This window comes from Myotis daubentonii, chromosome 9 (genome assembly GCF_963259705.1).
Source record: "Myotis daubentonii chromosome 9, mMyoDau2.1, whole genome shotgun sequence".
Lineage (NCBI taxonomy): Eukaryota > Metazoa > Chordata > Mammalia > Chiroptera > Vespertilionidae > Myotis > Myotis daubentonii.
In genome coordinates, this window is record NC_081848.1 from 34,413,168 (window position 1) to 34,427,312 (window position 14,145).

The 14,145-nt window shown below is 41.3% G+C and overlaps 2 protein-coding genes and 1 long non-coding RNA gene across 3 annotated transcripts in view; all 3 read right to left on the bottom strand.

The window, feature by feature from the left end:
* The window catches only part of LOC132240730 (hemicentin-1-like), a 346,372-nt gene that overhangs the window by 166,601 nt on the left and 165,626 nt on the right, over positions 1–14,145 (bottom strand). The gene's annotated exons all lie outside the window — the stretch shown is intronic.
* LOC132240741 (uncharacterized) lies at positions 9,835–10,955 on the bottom strand. The gene is made up of 2 exons (XR_009454395.1): positions 10,761–10,955; positions 9,835–10,728 (listed from the first exon to the last, which is right to left on the bottom strand). It is a non-coding gene; the product is annotated as an uncharacterized LOC132240741 (long non-coding RNA).
* LOC132240728 (DDB1- and CUL4-associated factor 13-like) lies at positions 11,000–11,829 on the bottom strand. Its single transcript, XM_059708309.1, has one exon. The coding sequence runs from the start codon at positions 11,768–11,770 to the stop codon at positions 11,063–11,065; it is 708 nt and encodes a 235-aa protein (XP_059564292.1). The 5' UTR covers positions 11,771–11,829; the 3' UTR covers positions 11,000–11,062.

Genomic DNA, 14,145 nt, shown 5'->3' on the forward strand with positions numbered 1-14,145 from the left:
CTTTTCTAATATGAAGTAAAAGTTGTCAGCTACTGGGATGGGGTAGGGAAACTTATTGAACCTTTTATAGGATTTCTGCTGGGGAATGGGTAGAAGCAAAAGAATCTTTTACTGGTGGGGAAGGGTAGGAACTCTCTTGAGCTAGGGATCCCACACTGTAGAAAATGAACTCCTTTCTCCATTAAGGGAGGGGCAGGAAAGTTACCCATATAAAAGCACCTATAAGGCAGAATTCACCTGTCACAGTGGGAAGGGGAAGGAATGTTGAGAAAGTTCCACTTCTGTAGTTCTAATGCATAGGGCTTGTCTAAGACTGGGTCTGGAGCAGGGAAGCAAAGAACTTCCAATTCTCTCAGAATACATCTTAGAGCAATCAAGCCATATCAGCTTATGCTGAGCCCAATAACAGAGACCCCGCCCCCCACCCTTTGTTACAAAGGTAGATAGTGCCTGCTAAGAGCTGAAAGTGTACAATCAGAAAGATTCCTGACACCTCATGCCTCACATTAAGAATTGCTTAATGAGTTCTGTGGTGCACTTCACGCAGTTAAAGAAACAAAAACACCAACACACCCAGCTCAATACTGACTAAATGGACTCAATCCCACACATTAGTGGCTTGACAGATGGCAAAGTGAGCTATTTAAATGTATAAATATTACTTCTCTCATTTTCTCCTGTTCTTTTGCATACAATGTCCATCATTCAGTCAAACATTATGAGATATGCAAACAGCAAGAAAAAAGAAAAAGTTATTGAGAAATAAAGCAGTGAATACAACCAAACAAGATAATGACCAAAATTTAGAACCACCAAGCAGGATATTAAGTTAACCATGATTTACTGCTAGGATACAAGATTGGTACAATATCCACAAATCAATTAATATGATACATCACATAAACAAAATGAATGATAAAAATTATATGATCATATTAATAGGTGCATAAAAAGCTTTTTTACAAAATCCAGCATCCAGTTATGATACAGGGAACATGTCTCAGCATAATAAAGGCCAATTAAGACAAACCCTCAGCTAACATTAGACTCAATGGGGGAAATCTAAGAACATTGCCCTTAAGAGCAGGAACAAGACAGGAATGACCACTTTCACTACTCTTATAAAGCCATAGCAATCAGACAAGAAGAAGAAATAAAAGGCATCAACAATCACTTTAAAAAAAATCTTTATTGTTGAAAGTGTTACATATGTCCTCCTTCCCTCCCATTGACCTCTTCTAGTCTGCTGTCACCCTACAAAAGGCATCCAAATTTAAAGAAAGAAGTAAAACTGTTATTATTTATAGGAGAACCCTAAAGATTCCATAAAAGAATTCTAGAACTGATGAGTGAATTTGTAAAGTAGTAGGATGCAAATAAATATTTAAAAATTGCTTTAAAAATATGTTTTTTAAAAATAATTTCAGAAAGGAAGGGAGAGGGAGATAGAAACATCAATGGGACGTCAATCAGCTGTCTCCTGCACACCCATTGGGTATAGAGTCCACAACCCGGAATGTGCCCTCACAGGCAGTTGAACCAGCAACCTTTTGGTGTATGGGATGACACCCAATCAACTGAGCCACACCAGCTAGGGAAGATTGGTTGCATTTTTTTTTTTTAATTAAATCTTTATTTTTCAGATTATTACAGTTGTTCCTCTTTTTCCCTCCCATAGCTCCCCTCCACCCGGTTCCCACCCCACCCTCTGCCCTCACCCCCCACTGTCCTCATCCATACATGCACGATTTTTGTCCAGTCTCTTCCCGCATCCCCCACACCCCGTTCCCCCCCCCCCCAAGAATAGTCAGTCTACTCCTTTTTTATGCCCCTGATTCTATTATAATCACCAGTTTATTCTGTTCATCAGATTATTTATTCACTAGATTTTTAGATTCACTTGTTGGTAGATGTGTATTTGTTGTTCATAATTTGTATCTTTACCTTTTTCTTCTTCTTCCTCTTCTTAAAGGATACTTTTCAGCATTTCATATAATACTGGTTTGGTGGTGATGAACTCCTTTAGCTTTTCCTTATCTGTGAAGCTCTTTATCTGACCTTCTATTCTCAATGATAGCTTTGCTGGATAAAGTAATCTTGGTTGTAGGTTCTTGCCATTCATCACTTTGAATATTTCTTGCCACTCCCTTCTGGCCTGCAAAGTTTCTGTTGAGAAATAAGCTGACAGTCATATGGGTACTCCCTTGTAGGTAACTGACTGTCTTTCTCTTGCTTCTTTTAAGATTCTCTCTTTGTCTTTTGCTCTTGGCATTTTAATTATGATGTGTGTTGGTGTGGTCTTCTTTGGATTCCTTTTGTTTGGGGTTCTCTGCGCTTCCTGGCCTTGTAAGTCTATTTCTTTGACCAGGTAGGGGAAGTTTTCTGTCATTATTTCTTCAAATAGGTTTTCAATATCTTGCTCTCTCTCTTCTTCTGGCACCCTCATAATTCGGAAGTTGGTACACTTGAAGTTGTCCCAGAGGCTCCTTTCATTATCTTCATATTTTTGGATTCTTTTTCCATTTTGTTTTTCCAGTTGGGTGATTTTTGTTTCTTTGTATTTCAAATCTATGACTTGATTCTTGCGATCCTCTAGTCTGCTGTTGGAACTCTGTATAATATTCGTTATTTCAGTCCGTGTATGCTTAATTTCTAGTTGGTCCTTGTTCATATCCTCGAGGGTCTTACTAGATTTCTTGAGGGTTTCACTGAATTTATTGGTGGTTTCTAGAAAATTCTTGAAAAACCTTAAAAGTGTGGGTTTGAACTCTATATCCAGTAGTTTGCTTTCCTCCATTTCTGTCATTTGTGACCTGTTTCTTTGTCTCCGCATTTTTTATGCTTCCCTGAGTTGGTAGAGTGGCTTTGTGTGCTAGGTGTCCTATGGGGCCCAGTGGCTCAGCCTCCCCAATTACCTGAGGTAGACACTCTTGGTGTACCCCTTTGTGGGCTTTGTGCACAGTCTTGTTGTAGTTAAGCCTTGATTGTTGTAGGTATCACTGGGAGGAATTGACCTCCAGGCCAATTGGCCGCAAGAGTCAGCTGTGTCTACAGTGGGAAAACTTCTGTGCTGAAGACACCCTTATGAGGCAAGACTTGCTTCAGTGGGGCTTTGGTGCTCACTGAGTCTGCCCCCTGAGTGTGTCCCTTATGGATCTGAGGAGTTGTAATCTGGATGGTCCCACTCTGACCATTGGGTACACTGGCTCTTGGATCTAAGGAGGTGCTAATTTAGCCTCTGCCTGAGGCTACTCAGCAGGAGCTACGAAGAGATCTTCAGATTCCCCTTCCTTGTTTGTGGTTTGGAGGTGCCCAAATGAGGTCCAGCTATGAAGCAATGCAAGCTGCTGTGAGGCTTTGGGCCTTCTCTTGGAAGTTCTGGGTCTGTCTGGCCCAGCTGCAGTTTGTTAGGTAATTTTCAGATTGCAAAGGGCCAGGGCATTCATATGCAAAAGCCTCTGCTGCAGTTTAGGTGAGGAGGGGTCTCAGGTAATCAACTGGGCAGAGCAAGCAGCTATGGCTGATCCTCAGCCCTGCCCTAAGGGGTCCCACGTCTCAGTGTCCTGGTAATCAGTAATCGGTAATTGCTGCAAGCACCTTTGAGAGAAAGCCACCCTCAAGTTCCGAGTTCTTCATGCTGCCAGACAGTCCAGTTTCTCCCTGTATAAGTCTGAGTCCCCAGAGACTCACCCAGAACTGGAGTTCAGAGCAGTCAGGGCTTGTGACTCCCTCCTGATTCAAAAAGACAGCAGCGTCCTCAGTTGCCAGCCCTAGCCGGGTGCGCCTCTGTACCTCTGCACTTCCGCACCTCCGCTGAGTCTCAGTGTGCTTTTCTCTTTCCTTCTAGTTGTAGAATTTCCACTCAGCCAGCCTTCCTGTGGTTCTGGGTGATGTTCCTTTTGTCTTTTAGTTGTATTTTTTGAATTTGTTGTGAAAGGCAGCAATTTCTCGTGTTTACCTATGCCACCATCTTGGTTTCTCTCTGGTTGCATTTTTATACACCAATAATAAACTATCAGCAAAGGAAACTAATAAAAAATTCTTATTTACAATTGCCTCAAAAAATAAAATACCTAGTCATAAATAAAACCAAGGAGGTAAAAGACCTATACTCAGAAACTTATAAGAATGAATTAGAAGAAAATACAAATAAATAGAATCATATACTGTGCTGATGGATAGGAAAAATTAACATTGTTAAAACACCCATACTGCACCAACAATCTATAAATTTAATGTAATCCCTATAACAGAAAACAATGTAATTTTTCACAGAACTAGAACAAATAATCTAAAAATTTATGTGAAACAACAAAGGACTCTGAATAGCCACAGCAATCTTTGGAAAGATGAACAAAGTTGAAGGTATCACACTTCCTGATATTGAACTATAGTACAAGAAAATAGCATGGTACTGGTATAAAAACAGACACATAGATCAATGAAACAGAATAGTGATCCCAGAAATAAAAACATGCCCATATGGTCAATTAATATATGACAAAGGAGGAAAGAGTATACAATGGGGTTAAGAGAGTTTATTTAATAAATGGTATTGGGAAAATTGGACAGATACATGCAAAAAATGAAACTAGACCACTTTCTTACACCATACACAAGAATAAATTCAAAATGGATCAAAGACTTAAATGTCTCAAGCCATATAACTCCCAGAAGGAAACATATGCAGTAAAACCTAACATTCCCCTTAGCAATATATATATATTTTTCTGATATAACTCCTTGGGCAAGGGAAACAAACATACAAACAAAAAAAGAAATAGGACTACATCAAACGAAAAAGTTTTTGCACTGAAAAGGAAACCAACAAAATGAAAAGAGAACCTGCTATGTGGGGGCAGGGGGGGGGGATATTTGCCAGTGATCTATCCGATAAGAGGTTAATATCCAAAATGTATAAAGAACTCACACAACTCATTACCCCCAAGTCCTCACAAACAATCCAATTAAAAAAATAGGCAGAGGACCTGAATGGACACTTATGCAAAAAGGACATTCAAATGGCCAATAATCATATGAAAAGGCACTCAACATCACCAATCACCAGAGAGATGCAAATTAAAATCACAATGAGATATCACCTCAGACCTGTCAGAATGGCTAATAAATGAACAAACAACAAGCGTTGGCATGAATATGGTGAAAAGGGAACCTTAGTGCACTATTGGTGGAAATGCAGATTGGGGCAGGCACTATGGAAAGAAGTATGGAGTTCCTCAAAAAATTAAAAATGGCCAAGCCAGTTGGTTGAATGTCACCCCACGCACCAAGACAGCACAGTTCCATTCCCATTCAGGGCATATGCCTGGGTTTCTGGCTTGATCCCCAGTAGGGAGTGTGCAGGAGGTAGCCGATCAATGTTTCTCTTTCACTGATGTTTCTATCTCTCCCTCTCCCTTCCTCTCTGAAATCTGTAAAAATATATTAAAAAATTGCCTTATGACCTAGTGATTCCACTTCTGGGTATATATTGGAGAAACCTGAACCAATAATTCAAAAGATTGTATGCACCCCATTTTCATTGCAGTATTACTTATAATAGACAAGGTATGAAAGTAGCCCAAAGGCCCATCAAGAGATTACTGCATAAAAAAGTGGTGGTACATATATACAGTGGAATATCACTCAGCCATAAAAAGGAATGAAATCTTACCATTTGCAATAGCATAAGTGGATCTAGAGGGTATTGTGCTAAGTGAAATAAGTCAGACAGAGAAAGGCAAATACCATGATTTTCCTTACATGTGAAATCTAAAGAACAAAATAAACAAACAAAATAGAACAGACTCATAAATACAGAGATTAGACTAATTATTGCCAGAGAGGAGGGATATTAGGAGCCTGGGTGAAAAAGGTGAATGGATTAAAAAGTACTAATTTGTGGTAAAAAATAATCACAGGGATATAAAAGTACAGCATAGGGAATATAGTCAATAATATTGGAGTAACTATGTATGGTGCCAGATAGCTACTTGATATATAGGGGGAGAAGGGACCACATTGTAAAGGAAATGATTATCTAACCACTATGTTGTACACCTGAAACTAATACAAAATAATATTGTATGTAAATTGTAATTGAAAAATAAAATTTAAAAAATCTTGAGAGGCTCAGATAATATAATCACTAGAAGCTTCTTTAGTGATAATAAATATTTAAATGTCAACATTTAAAAAAATCAAATAAAAACCAAAATAAAAAGAATGAGAAGGAATAAAAAAAAGATAGCTATCATTAACATGCTAAAAGCTAGTGGAAAAGGTAGACAACATGCAAAAACAGATGGGGTATTTCAGCAGGAAGATAGAAATTATGATAAAAGACATCAAGGCTGGAAGTAAAAAAAGTATACTATCAAAGATAAAGCATTACTTTTACCTGCTTATAGTAGACTGGACACAGTCAAGATAAATGATCCAAACTGAAATAAAAAGAGCAGAAGGAGTGAAAAAACCCCCACACAAAACCCTAAATAAAACAGAACATTCAGAGATGTGTAACAATATTTTAAAAAATTCTAACACTCATATGTAATTAGAACCCCAGAAGGGAAGGAGGGGAGAGAGAGAGGGAGAGGGAGAGGAGAGAGAGAGAGAGAGAGAGAGAGAGAGAGAGAGAGAGAGAGAGAGAGAGAGAGAGATCAGGCAGGAAATATTTGAAGAAATAATGGCTGAGGTTTCGTTTGCAATTTCTGTTCATCAAGTAAACAACCTTCATCTTTTATAGTCATTTTTTCTTGGATGTTATCTTTATAAGTTTAATTAATATGCTTAAAATATTTTGCAGTTCTAGATATTTTTAACCAATTTGAGATATAATTCACATACCATACAATTCACCCCTTAAAAGTGTATAATTCAATGCTTTATATTCTATGCATAGAATTGTGTATTTATCCCTACAATAAATTTTAGAACCTCTTCATTACTTCAAACAGAAATGCACCTTAGCCATCACCCCATATATTTGTCAGGTTTTTCCAGAGTATTACCTTTTGTGGCTTTTGTGAGGATTGGCAATTCTGAAATTTTCAGATGTAGCTATAGGCTAAAAATTCTAGAAGGTATTTGCAAAATCCAGAGTAGATATTGCAGTATTAAGCTTGAAAGCAGTCTGGATGTAGAATTCCTTCCTCTTTGAGAGATCTCAGTCTTTTAAGGCCTTTGATTGATTTGATGAGCCCCACCCACAATAGATAGCAGTCAGCTTCACTCATAGACTGTCGATTTAAATGTTAATACATCTAAAAAGTACCTTCACAGAAATATCTAGAATGGTGTTTGTCCCAGCAACTGGACACTGTAGTCACTGGTTCTAGGTGACTGATTATGAACACCTAACACTCCCCGAAAATGTTCCCCTCTCCCTATAAACACCCATATCCTGAGCTCTGCTGTCCTAGACCCTCTGCCAAGAGATGAGATGATCCTAAAAATTTTAGGGGACCAAGAGAAAGGTGGGCTCCAAAGACATACACACACACACACACACACACACACACACACACACACGTTAGGGAGGAGACATATACTGGGAATAGGACTGATGAGGAGAGGGGATAGAGAAACAGAAAATGCAGTACCAGAGACAAGCAGAATGAGTGTTTGAGGAGGATGAAGAAGGAAGAGACTCTTAATATGATCTTGCAATAGTTTCTTCAGTTCCACAGAAAGAGAGAAGGAAGAGTGTATGACCAAAGTGAAATGAGACATATATGATAGGAGTGGGATTGGCAGGAGAAAAATGAAATGGTTGTTTTTTTTACTTTCCAAGTTCAATAGAATAAAAATCAGAATAACGAATCTTACACATTTCAGTATGGGCAGAAACTCAGTCTCAGTGTTTCCTCCAGTAATTTCTGGGAAACGTGAAAATCAAACGGGAAAGAATATATTACCTTCTATAAAGTCTTCAGGAATGGTGAAAGGACTAGCATTTTACTTACTTATCAGCTAATAAGTTAGCCTATTACTGCTTCCTGGATGGTAACAGAAGTAACAGGACTGCTGGATCAGACACAAAGTGAAACCGGACAACCAATGGGTCCAGGCTGCCTGTCACTACTTGAGCCAGTTAAGCAGAGACAGTGTTGAATCATACACTGAGTGGCCAGATTATTATGACCAACCCATCAGTACAATGAAGTGAATTAGTTATGCAAGTAATAATAATAATAAAACCTTGAGAGTATTTGCTTAGGAAGTTTTCAATATTCAGTATTTTTGGAAGTGTCAATGAAGTACTGATGGGGTGGTCATAATAATCTGGCCAGTCATAAAAATCTAGCTACTCAGTGTATATGAGTATTTATTGTAATGCTGCCAGCAGCATGGGCGAGCAGCAGGTCATCCACAAAACTGCTCTGCAACCCCCAGAGGCCAGTTGCTTATATTGGATAGCACAAAGATTACATGGGGAAGTAACAAAAGGAATAAGAATAGATGTGAAAAATGGGAATTATAGGCATGGGGAAGTAGGCAATAAGGGCTGGGCAGAACTGCATTGTTTGGGCAACAAGGTGGTTAATATTTCCATGAAAATAGGCAGTTCTTGAATGAGAATGGACCCTATTCCAAGGTTGACTCCAAGGTCCGGGGATGTACAACTCCCAGCCAGCTTAGAATATCCTTTGTTTAATCAGAATAAGGCAATCTCAGTTAATAGAGCATGATTAATGTTTCTTATAACTATAGCTAGTCCCCAACATTCTATTTTTGCCCCTAACAAAAGATTTTATTACTCATAAGAAAGTAGTAAGCACAAGTTCATGTTCATTTGCATCCATCTCTCATGTCCCTTAGTATCCACAGGGGTGATTCAAAGATCTCTCAATGGATTTCTGCATATGCAGTGGTTGCACTACCTTAGATGAAAAGCTGAATTTAAGAGATTTATTTGTCCTCATGCTGTTCAAAGGAAAAAAAGAGATATTTTTATTGCCTTTAGTCCATAGTTGGTATTTCACACTATCCTTGGCCCCAGGGCTTCTGGGGAGTTCCTTATGCAGTATTTGTCAGGGGAGAGGGAATATGTATGGAGGCAGTGGGTGTCTGGCTTTGCCTCAGACACTCAGAGCTCCTGTTTGCCTACCCAGGCTGCTCGGGTTGGCACCCAGCATGTAACCCACCTGCAGAGACATGGAGGAGTTGTTACACTTGCAGTGTGCAGCTTGGTGTCATAGATTTACCGCTGGGTCCTGGTAGCTGTCATGCCCATGTGGCTGGCACACTTGTTAGTGGTGTGGAGGAAAAGTGGCCACATGCTAACTTAACTCAGGAAAGCCCGCATGGTGGCCTTGCAAACTCAGAGACATAAAGTAACCACAAAAAACGGTCTGAAATTAAACTTTTTAATTAAAAAGCAGTCTATGGTGGGTAATCATGTCCTAGGTTGGTATATTACCTAACAAAGGTCAACTTTGATCCCAACTGTGCCTATTGCCTTTTGGCATCTAGATAACATACCTTTGGAATATCAGGGTAACTTATAACTTCCCTTTTTCTGGACCCCTCAGGACATAACCAGTGTGCCAGGGTTCCAGCATGGAGACCACAGAATCCCTCATTGTTATTATTATCTTGTTAATTGTTGACTGTTAACTATCCTATACCCACCTATGTAAAAGAAGCATGTGTCCATCATTTTACTTTTTATCCAATCCCAGAGGTTTTCCCTGATTTTCTTTCTCATACCTCCCTAATCTATCAAAAATGGATTTCATGTAATCCACTTACATCTCCTCCTTTTGTAACCAAACAACCAAGGGGTCCAGGATGCCTGTCACTACTTCAGCCAATTAAGCAGAGACAGGGTTGAATCATATAAACGTTTATTCCAATAATGTTGGTAGAATTGGAGTGCAGCAGGTCATCCACAAAACTCTGCTCTGCCTCTACCCATGAGCCAGCTGCTTACATTGGGTAGAAGGACAAAGATTATGTGGGAAAGTAGGAATTACAGGCATGGGAAAGCAGGCATGGTATAACCATTGCAGTTACAAGTCATACAGGCGGGGGTGTTAGAAATGAGGCAAGCCCCCCAAAACCAGGGATCCTGGCAGAACACAAAAGATATTCAGGAGCCAGACAACAAGGCAAACATCTACTCCTGCAGGAGGGTGCGCAGGCACAGGGTCTGGTAGCAAATGCACAGTGAGCAGGAGGTTTACTCAGGCTTTCATGCTTCACAAACTTCATCTGTCCCTCACTTTTTTTTTTTTTCTGAGAAAAAGGATGTTTTATTATTTTGACTTGACCATAATTATAATTATCATTTTTGAAAGTTACATAAATGCAGGCTGATCTTGAAAGCTTCAAATAGCCAACTATAAAGTACAGAAAATAAATTCACTAGAAAAATGTACTGACATAATTCTTTTATATGCTATACAAAATCCTACCAAGAATTGTTGCAATAATTATTCAAAGTAATATTAGAGATAATAAGAAAGATGTTTGGTCTTAAATGTAAATTTAAATGCACAGTGTCTATAATAGATCAGAATGTAAAATTATATTTGCTATTTCTATCAGAAAAAATAAGTTAGCTTGCAAATACTCTGTAATCTTCCAGGAAATAAGAAAGCAGATCAAGGATCAAATGTTGCATAGTTTTATCAACCAGGCCACCTTTTACAGATAATTTTTCAGGGTAGCAAAAATGAGCAATGGTGAAGCTCTACAAATATAACTAAACCATCTGTTATACTAGAGCTAGTACAGCTGACCCCTTGAACAACATGGGGGTTGGAGAGCTGACCCCATGAGCAGTCGAAAATCCACTTATAACTTCGGTCGGCCCTCCACATTCATGGATTCCCAGCCTCCAGTAGAAAGTACTGTTTTGATCCAAGGTTGGTTGAATGCATGGATGCACAACCCGGAAATACGAAGAAAAGACTACATATTTAATGAAAAAAAATCTGCATGTAAGTGGATCTAACCCATGTTCAAGGATTAACTGTATTTTTTTATTTGGTAGAGTTTACAAATCAAAATGTAACAAATAATTATAAGCCAACATTGGCAGGAATACCAAATATTATTTCACAACTACCACTATGTGTTTCTTCTTCTCTGACACAATTGGCACAAATCCAGGCTTGCTTTGCTTGAGACTATTCACTTCCTTCCGTCGGCAAGCTTCTGTCATGATGCCCTGTTCTTGAATCTGGCTGTAGATCGGTTTTGGTAGATGGTGGTGACAAGCGATACGTTTTATATGAGGATGATGATGAAATTGGTCCTTCAACTTCTGGTTATAATCTTTGGCTGCATTTTCTTGTGATGTAAGCACACCCAATTTTTCAGAAGCATTAGCTTTCCACAGAGGAATGTTAATTTCATCAGATCCACACATAATGTACTTGCTATCCGAAGTCCATTTTACACAGATAACATGTTGCATTCTCTTTGTGTGATATACTTCCCTGCTTCTACTTTTGTCCACAGGAAAAATTAGAATAGATGTATCAAAACTAGCGGACACAAACTCTTTCCCACTGGGAGAACAATCCACGTCCAGCACTGCAGACACGTGATCCATGTGCACAATCAAAGGAGTGTCCAGTGCATGCATATCAAAATTATGTAAGTTGTAATCTTCATTTGCTGCAGTAAAAATGAAGGCTTCCATAGGGTTCCAACAAATTGTATTTGTTCTCATATCTAAGATGACCTTTTTAAGAGGAGTAGCTTGCTTCATAACATATAGTACTACTAGTGGCCCTGTGCACGAAATCATGCACATTAAAAGAAAATTAACTAGAGAAAATATTTTAATATTGCTATTTACCCTTTGGCAGGAGCAGGGACACTAGCCTCACATCCCCAGGCCAGCACAGGGGGCAGGGACATGAGCCTCATGTCCCCCAGGCTGTCCCGGGGGTGAGGTCATGAGCCTCAAGTCCCCGGGCTGGTGCAGGTGGCAGGGATGTAAGCCTCACATCCCGGGCCCATTGCCGAGAGCGGGGACACGAGCCTCATATCCCAGGGCTCATTTCTGGGGGTGGAGACACAAGCCTTGCGTCCCCCAGTCCAACCCAGGGGGCGGGTATGCGAGCCCCACATCCCCAGGCATGCAATTCCTTGCCCACCGACGCTGCAAGCCCTGCCCATCTGCTCCTGCTTAACACACAGCCCGCTGTTCATTCATTACGTGATGGCATCCTGACAAATTTGCATATTATCCTATTATTTAGGTAGATATTTCTGTAGAAGCATAACTTTCCAAGAGAAATATCTCAATTGGGTTAAATTTAACACTACTTATACTGTCAAATCCCCCGGTCACTGAACATATAGGAATGGTTTTCTGTTCACCCCAAATGTCTACTTGCTGTCCACATGTGGCAAAAATTCCTTCTTTAGATGCTTTGCCAAGCAATTAACGCCATCTCGGTGACCATCCAGAGAAGCAAGGAATGGTTTTGCAAATACCCATTCCAGTTTGGTAGCATTTAAAGCTCTTACTTATTCTTGTGGGACTTCAAAAGGATGTAAGGTAGGATCATAGTTTCTTGGAACTCTCAGTAAGTTCAACTTGGTTTCATGGACGCAGTTGTCTGGGTTCCGGCTCAGCATCTTCACCTTCATCTTGGCTGCCAGTGCTTGCCCACTCCACGATCCTTTCCCTCTGGGTTCCAGGTACTGCCCTCTCCCCTAATACCCTCTCACTTAAAAAAAAAAAATCAAGGTTAATAGTTTATTGCTAGAGGCCCAATGCACAAAAATTTGTGCACTCAGGGGGGTCCCTCAGCCCAGCCTGTGCCCTCTCACAGTCTGGGAACCCTCAGGGGATGTCCACCTGCTGGCTTAGGCCTGCTTCCCAGGGGATTGGGCTGAAGCTGGCAGTCAGACATCCCTCTGGCAGCCCAGGAGCCCTCGGGGGATGTCCACTTGCCAGTGGGGAGCAGGCCTAAGCTGCAGTCTGACATCCTTAGTGCTGCTGAGGAGGCGGGAGAGGCTCCCGCCACCATCGCTGTGCTGGCAGTCATCAGCCAGGCTTGTGGTTGAGCAGAGTGCCCTCTGTGGGAGCGTACTGACCATCAAAGGGCAGGTCCTGCATTGAGCATCTTCCCCCTGGTTGTCAGTGTTGTCATAGTGACCAGTCATTCCCAGTCGTTCTGCTGTTAGGGTCAATTTGCATATTACCCTTTTATTATATAGGATAGAGGGCTGGTACACTGGTGGGGGCCAGCTGGTTTGCCCTGAGGGTGTCTTGGATCAGGGTGGGGGGTCCCCTTGGGGTGCCTGGCAAGCCTGAGTGAGGGGCTGAGGGCTGTTTTCAGGCTAGCCACACGCCCTTCAGAGTGGGAAACCCCACTGGTGTGCCAGGCCAACCTGGGTGAGGGGCTGATGGCTGTTTGCAGGCTGGTCACAGCCCCTTCAGGGTGGGGGAATCCTGCTGGGGTGCTTGGCCAGCCTGGGTGAGGGGCTGAGGGCCATTTTCAGGTTGGTCACACTGACTTCAGGGTAGGGGTCCCAACTAGGGTGCCTGACCATCCTGGGTGAGGGACTGATGGCTGTTTTTAGGCTGGCCACACCCACGGGCTGGAAGCAGGTATCTGGGATTTATTTATCTTCTATAATTGAAACATTGTAGTCTTGAGTGGAGCTCAGGGCCAGCTGGGCAGGCGGGAAGCTTGGCTTCCTCCATCGCCGGGGGCAATGCAAGCCTCCTGCTTGCTCCAGCTCCATGGCTGCCGCCATCTTTGTAACAGAGTGATGAAGTGAGGGAGTGACAGTTAATTTGAATATTGCTCTTTTATTAGATAGGATACTCTGGATAGAGATATTGAGGGAGCAGAGAACTCTGCTGTACACAGGGTGTATGGGACATTCATTTACACACTGGATACACTTTACAATACTGGAAGGCACGAATACCCACGGGAAATTAAGGCAGAGGAGACACGTGAGGTCTTCATGCCAAGGACACAGACCCTCCCTCTGGGCCTGACAGGTTACAGGTTAACACTGTGTGGGGCAGTGACTGGTTAATTAGGGTTAAGGGGACCCTGGCTGGGACACTTGAGGGGCACACTTATGGGAGTGCCCAGGACGGTGCCCTATGCCTTCTGGTTCTCAGGGGCCAGGAGCGAAGGAAGGGTCCTCCCCAGGCTG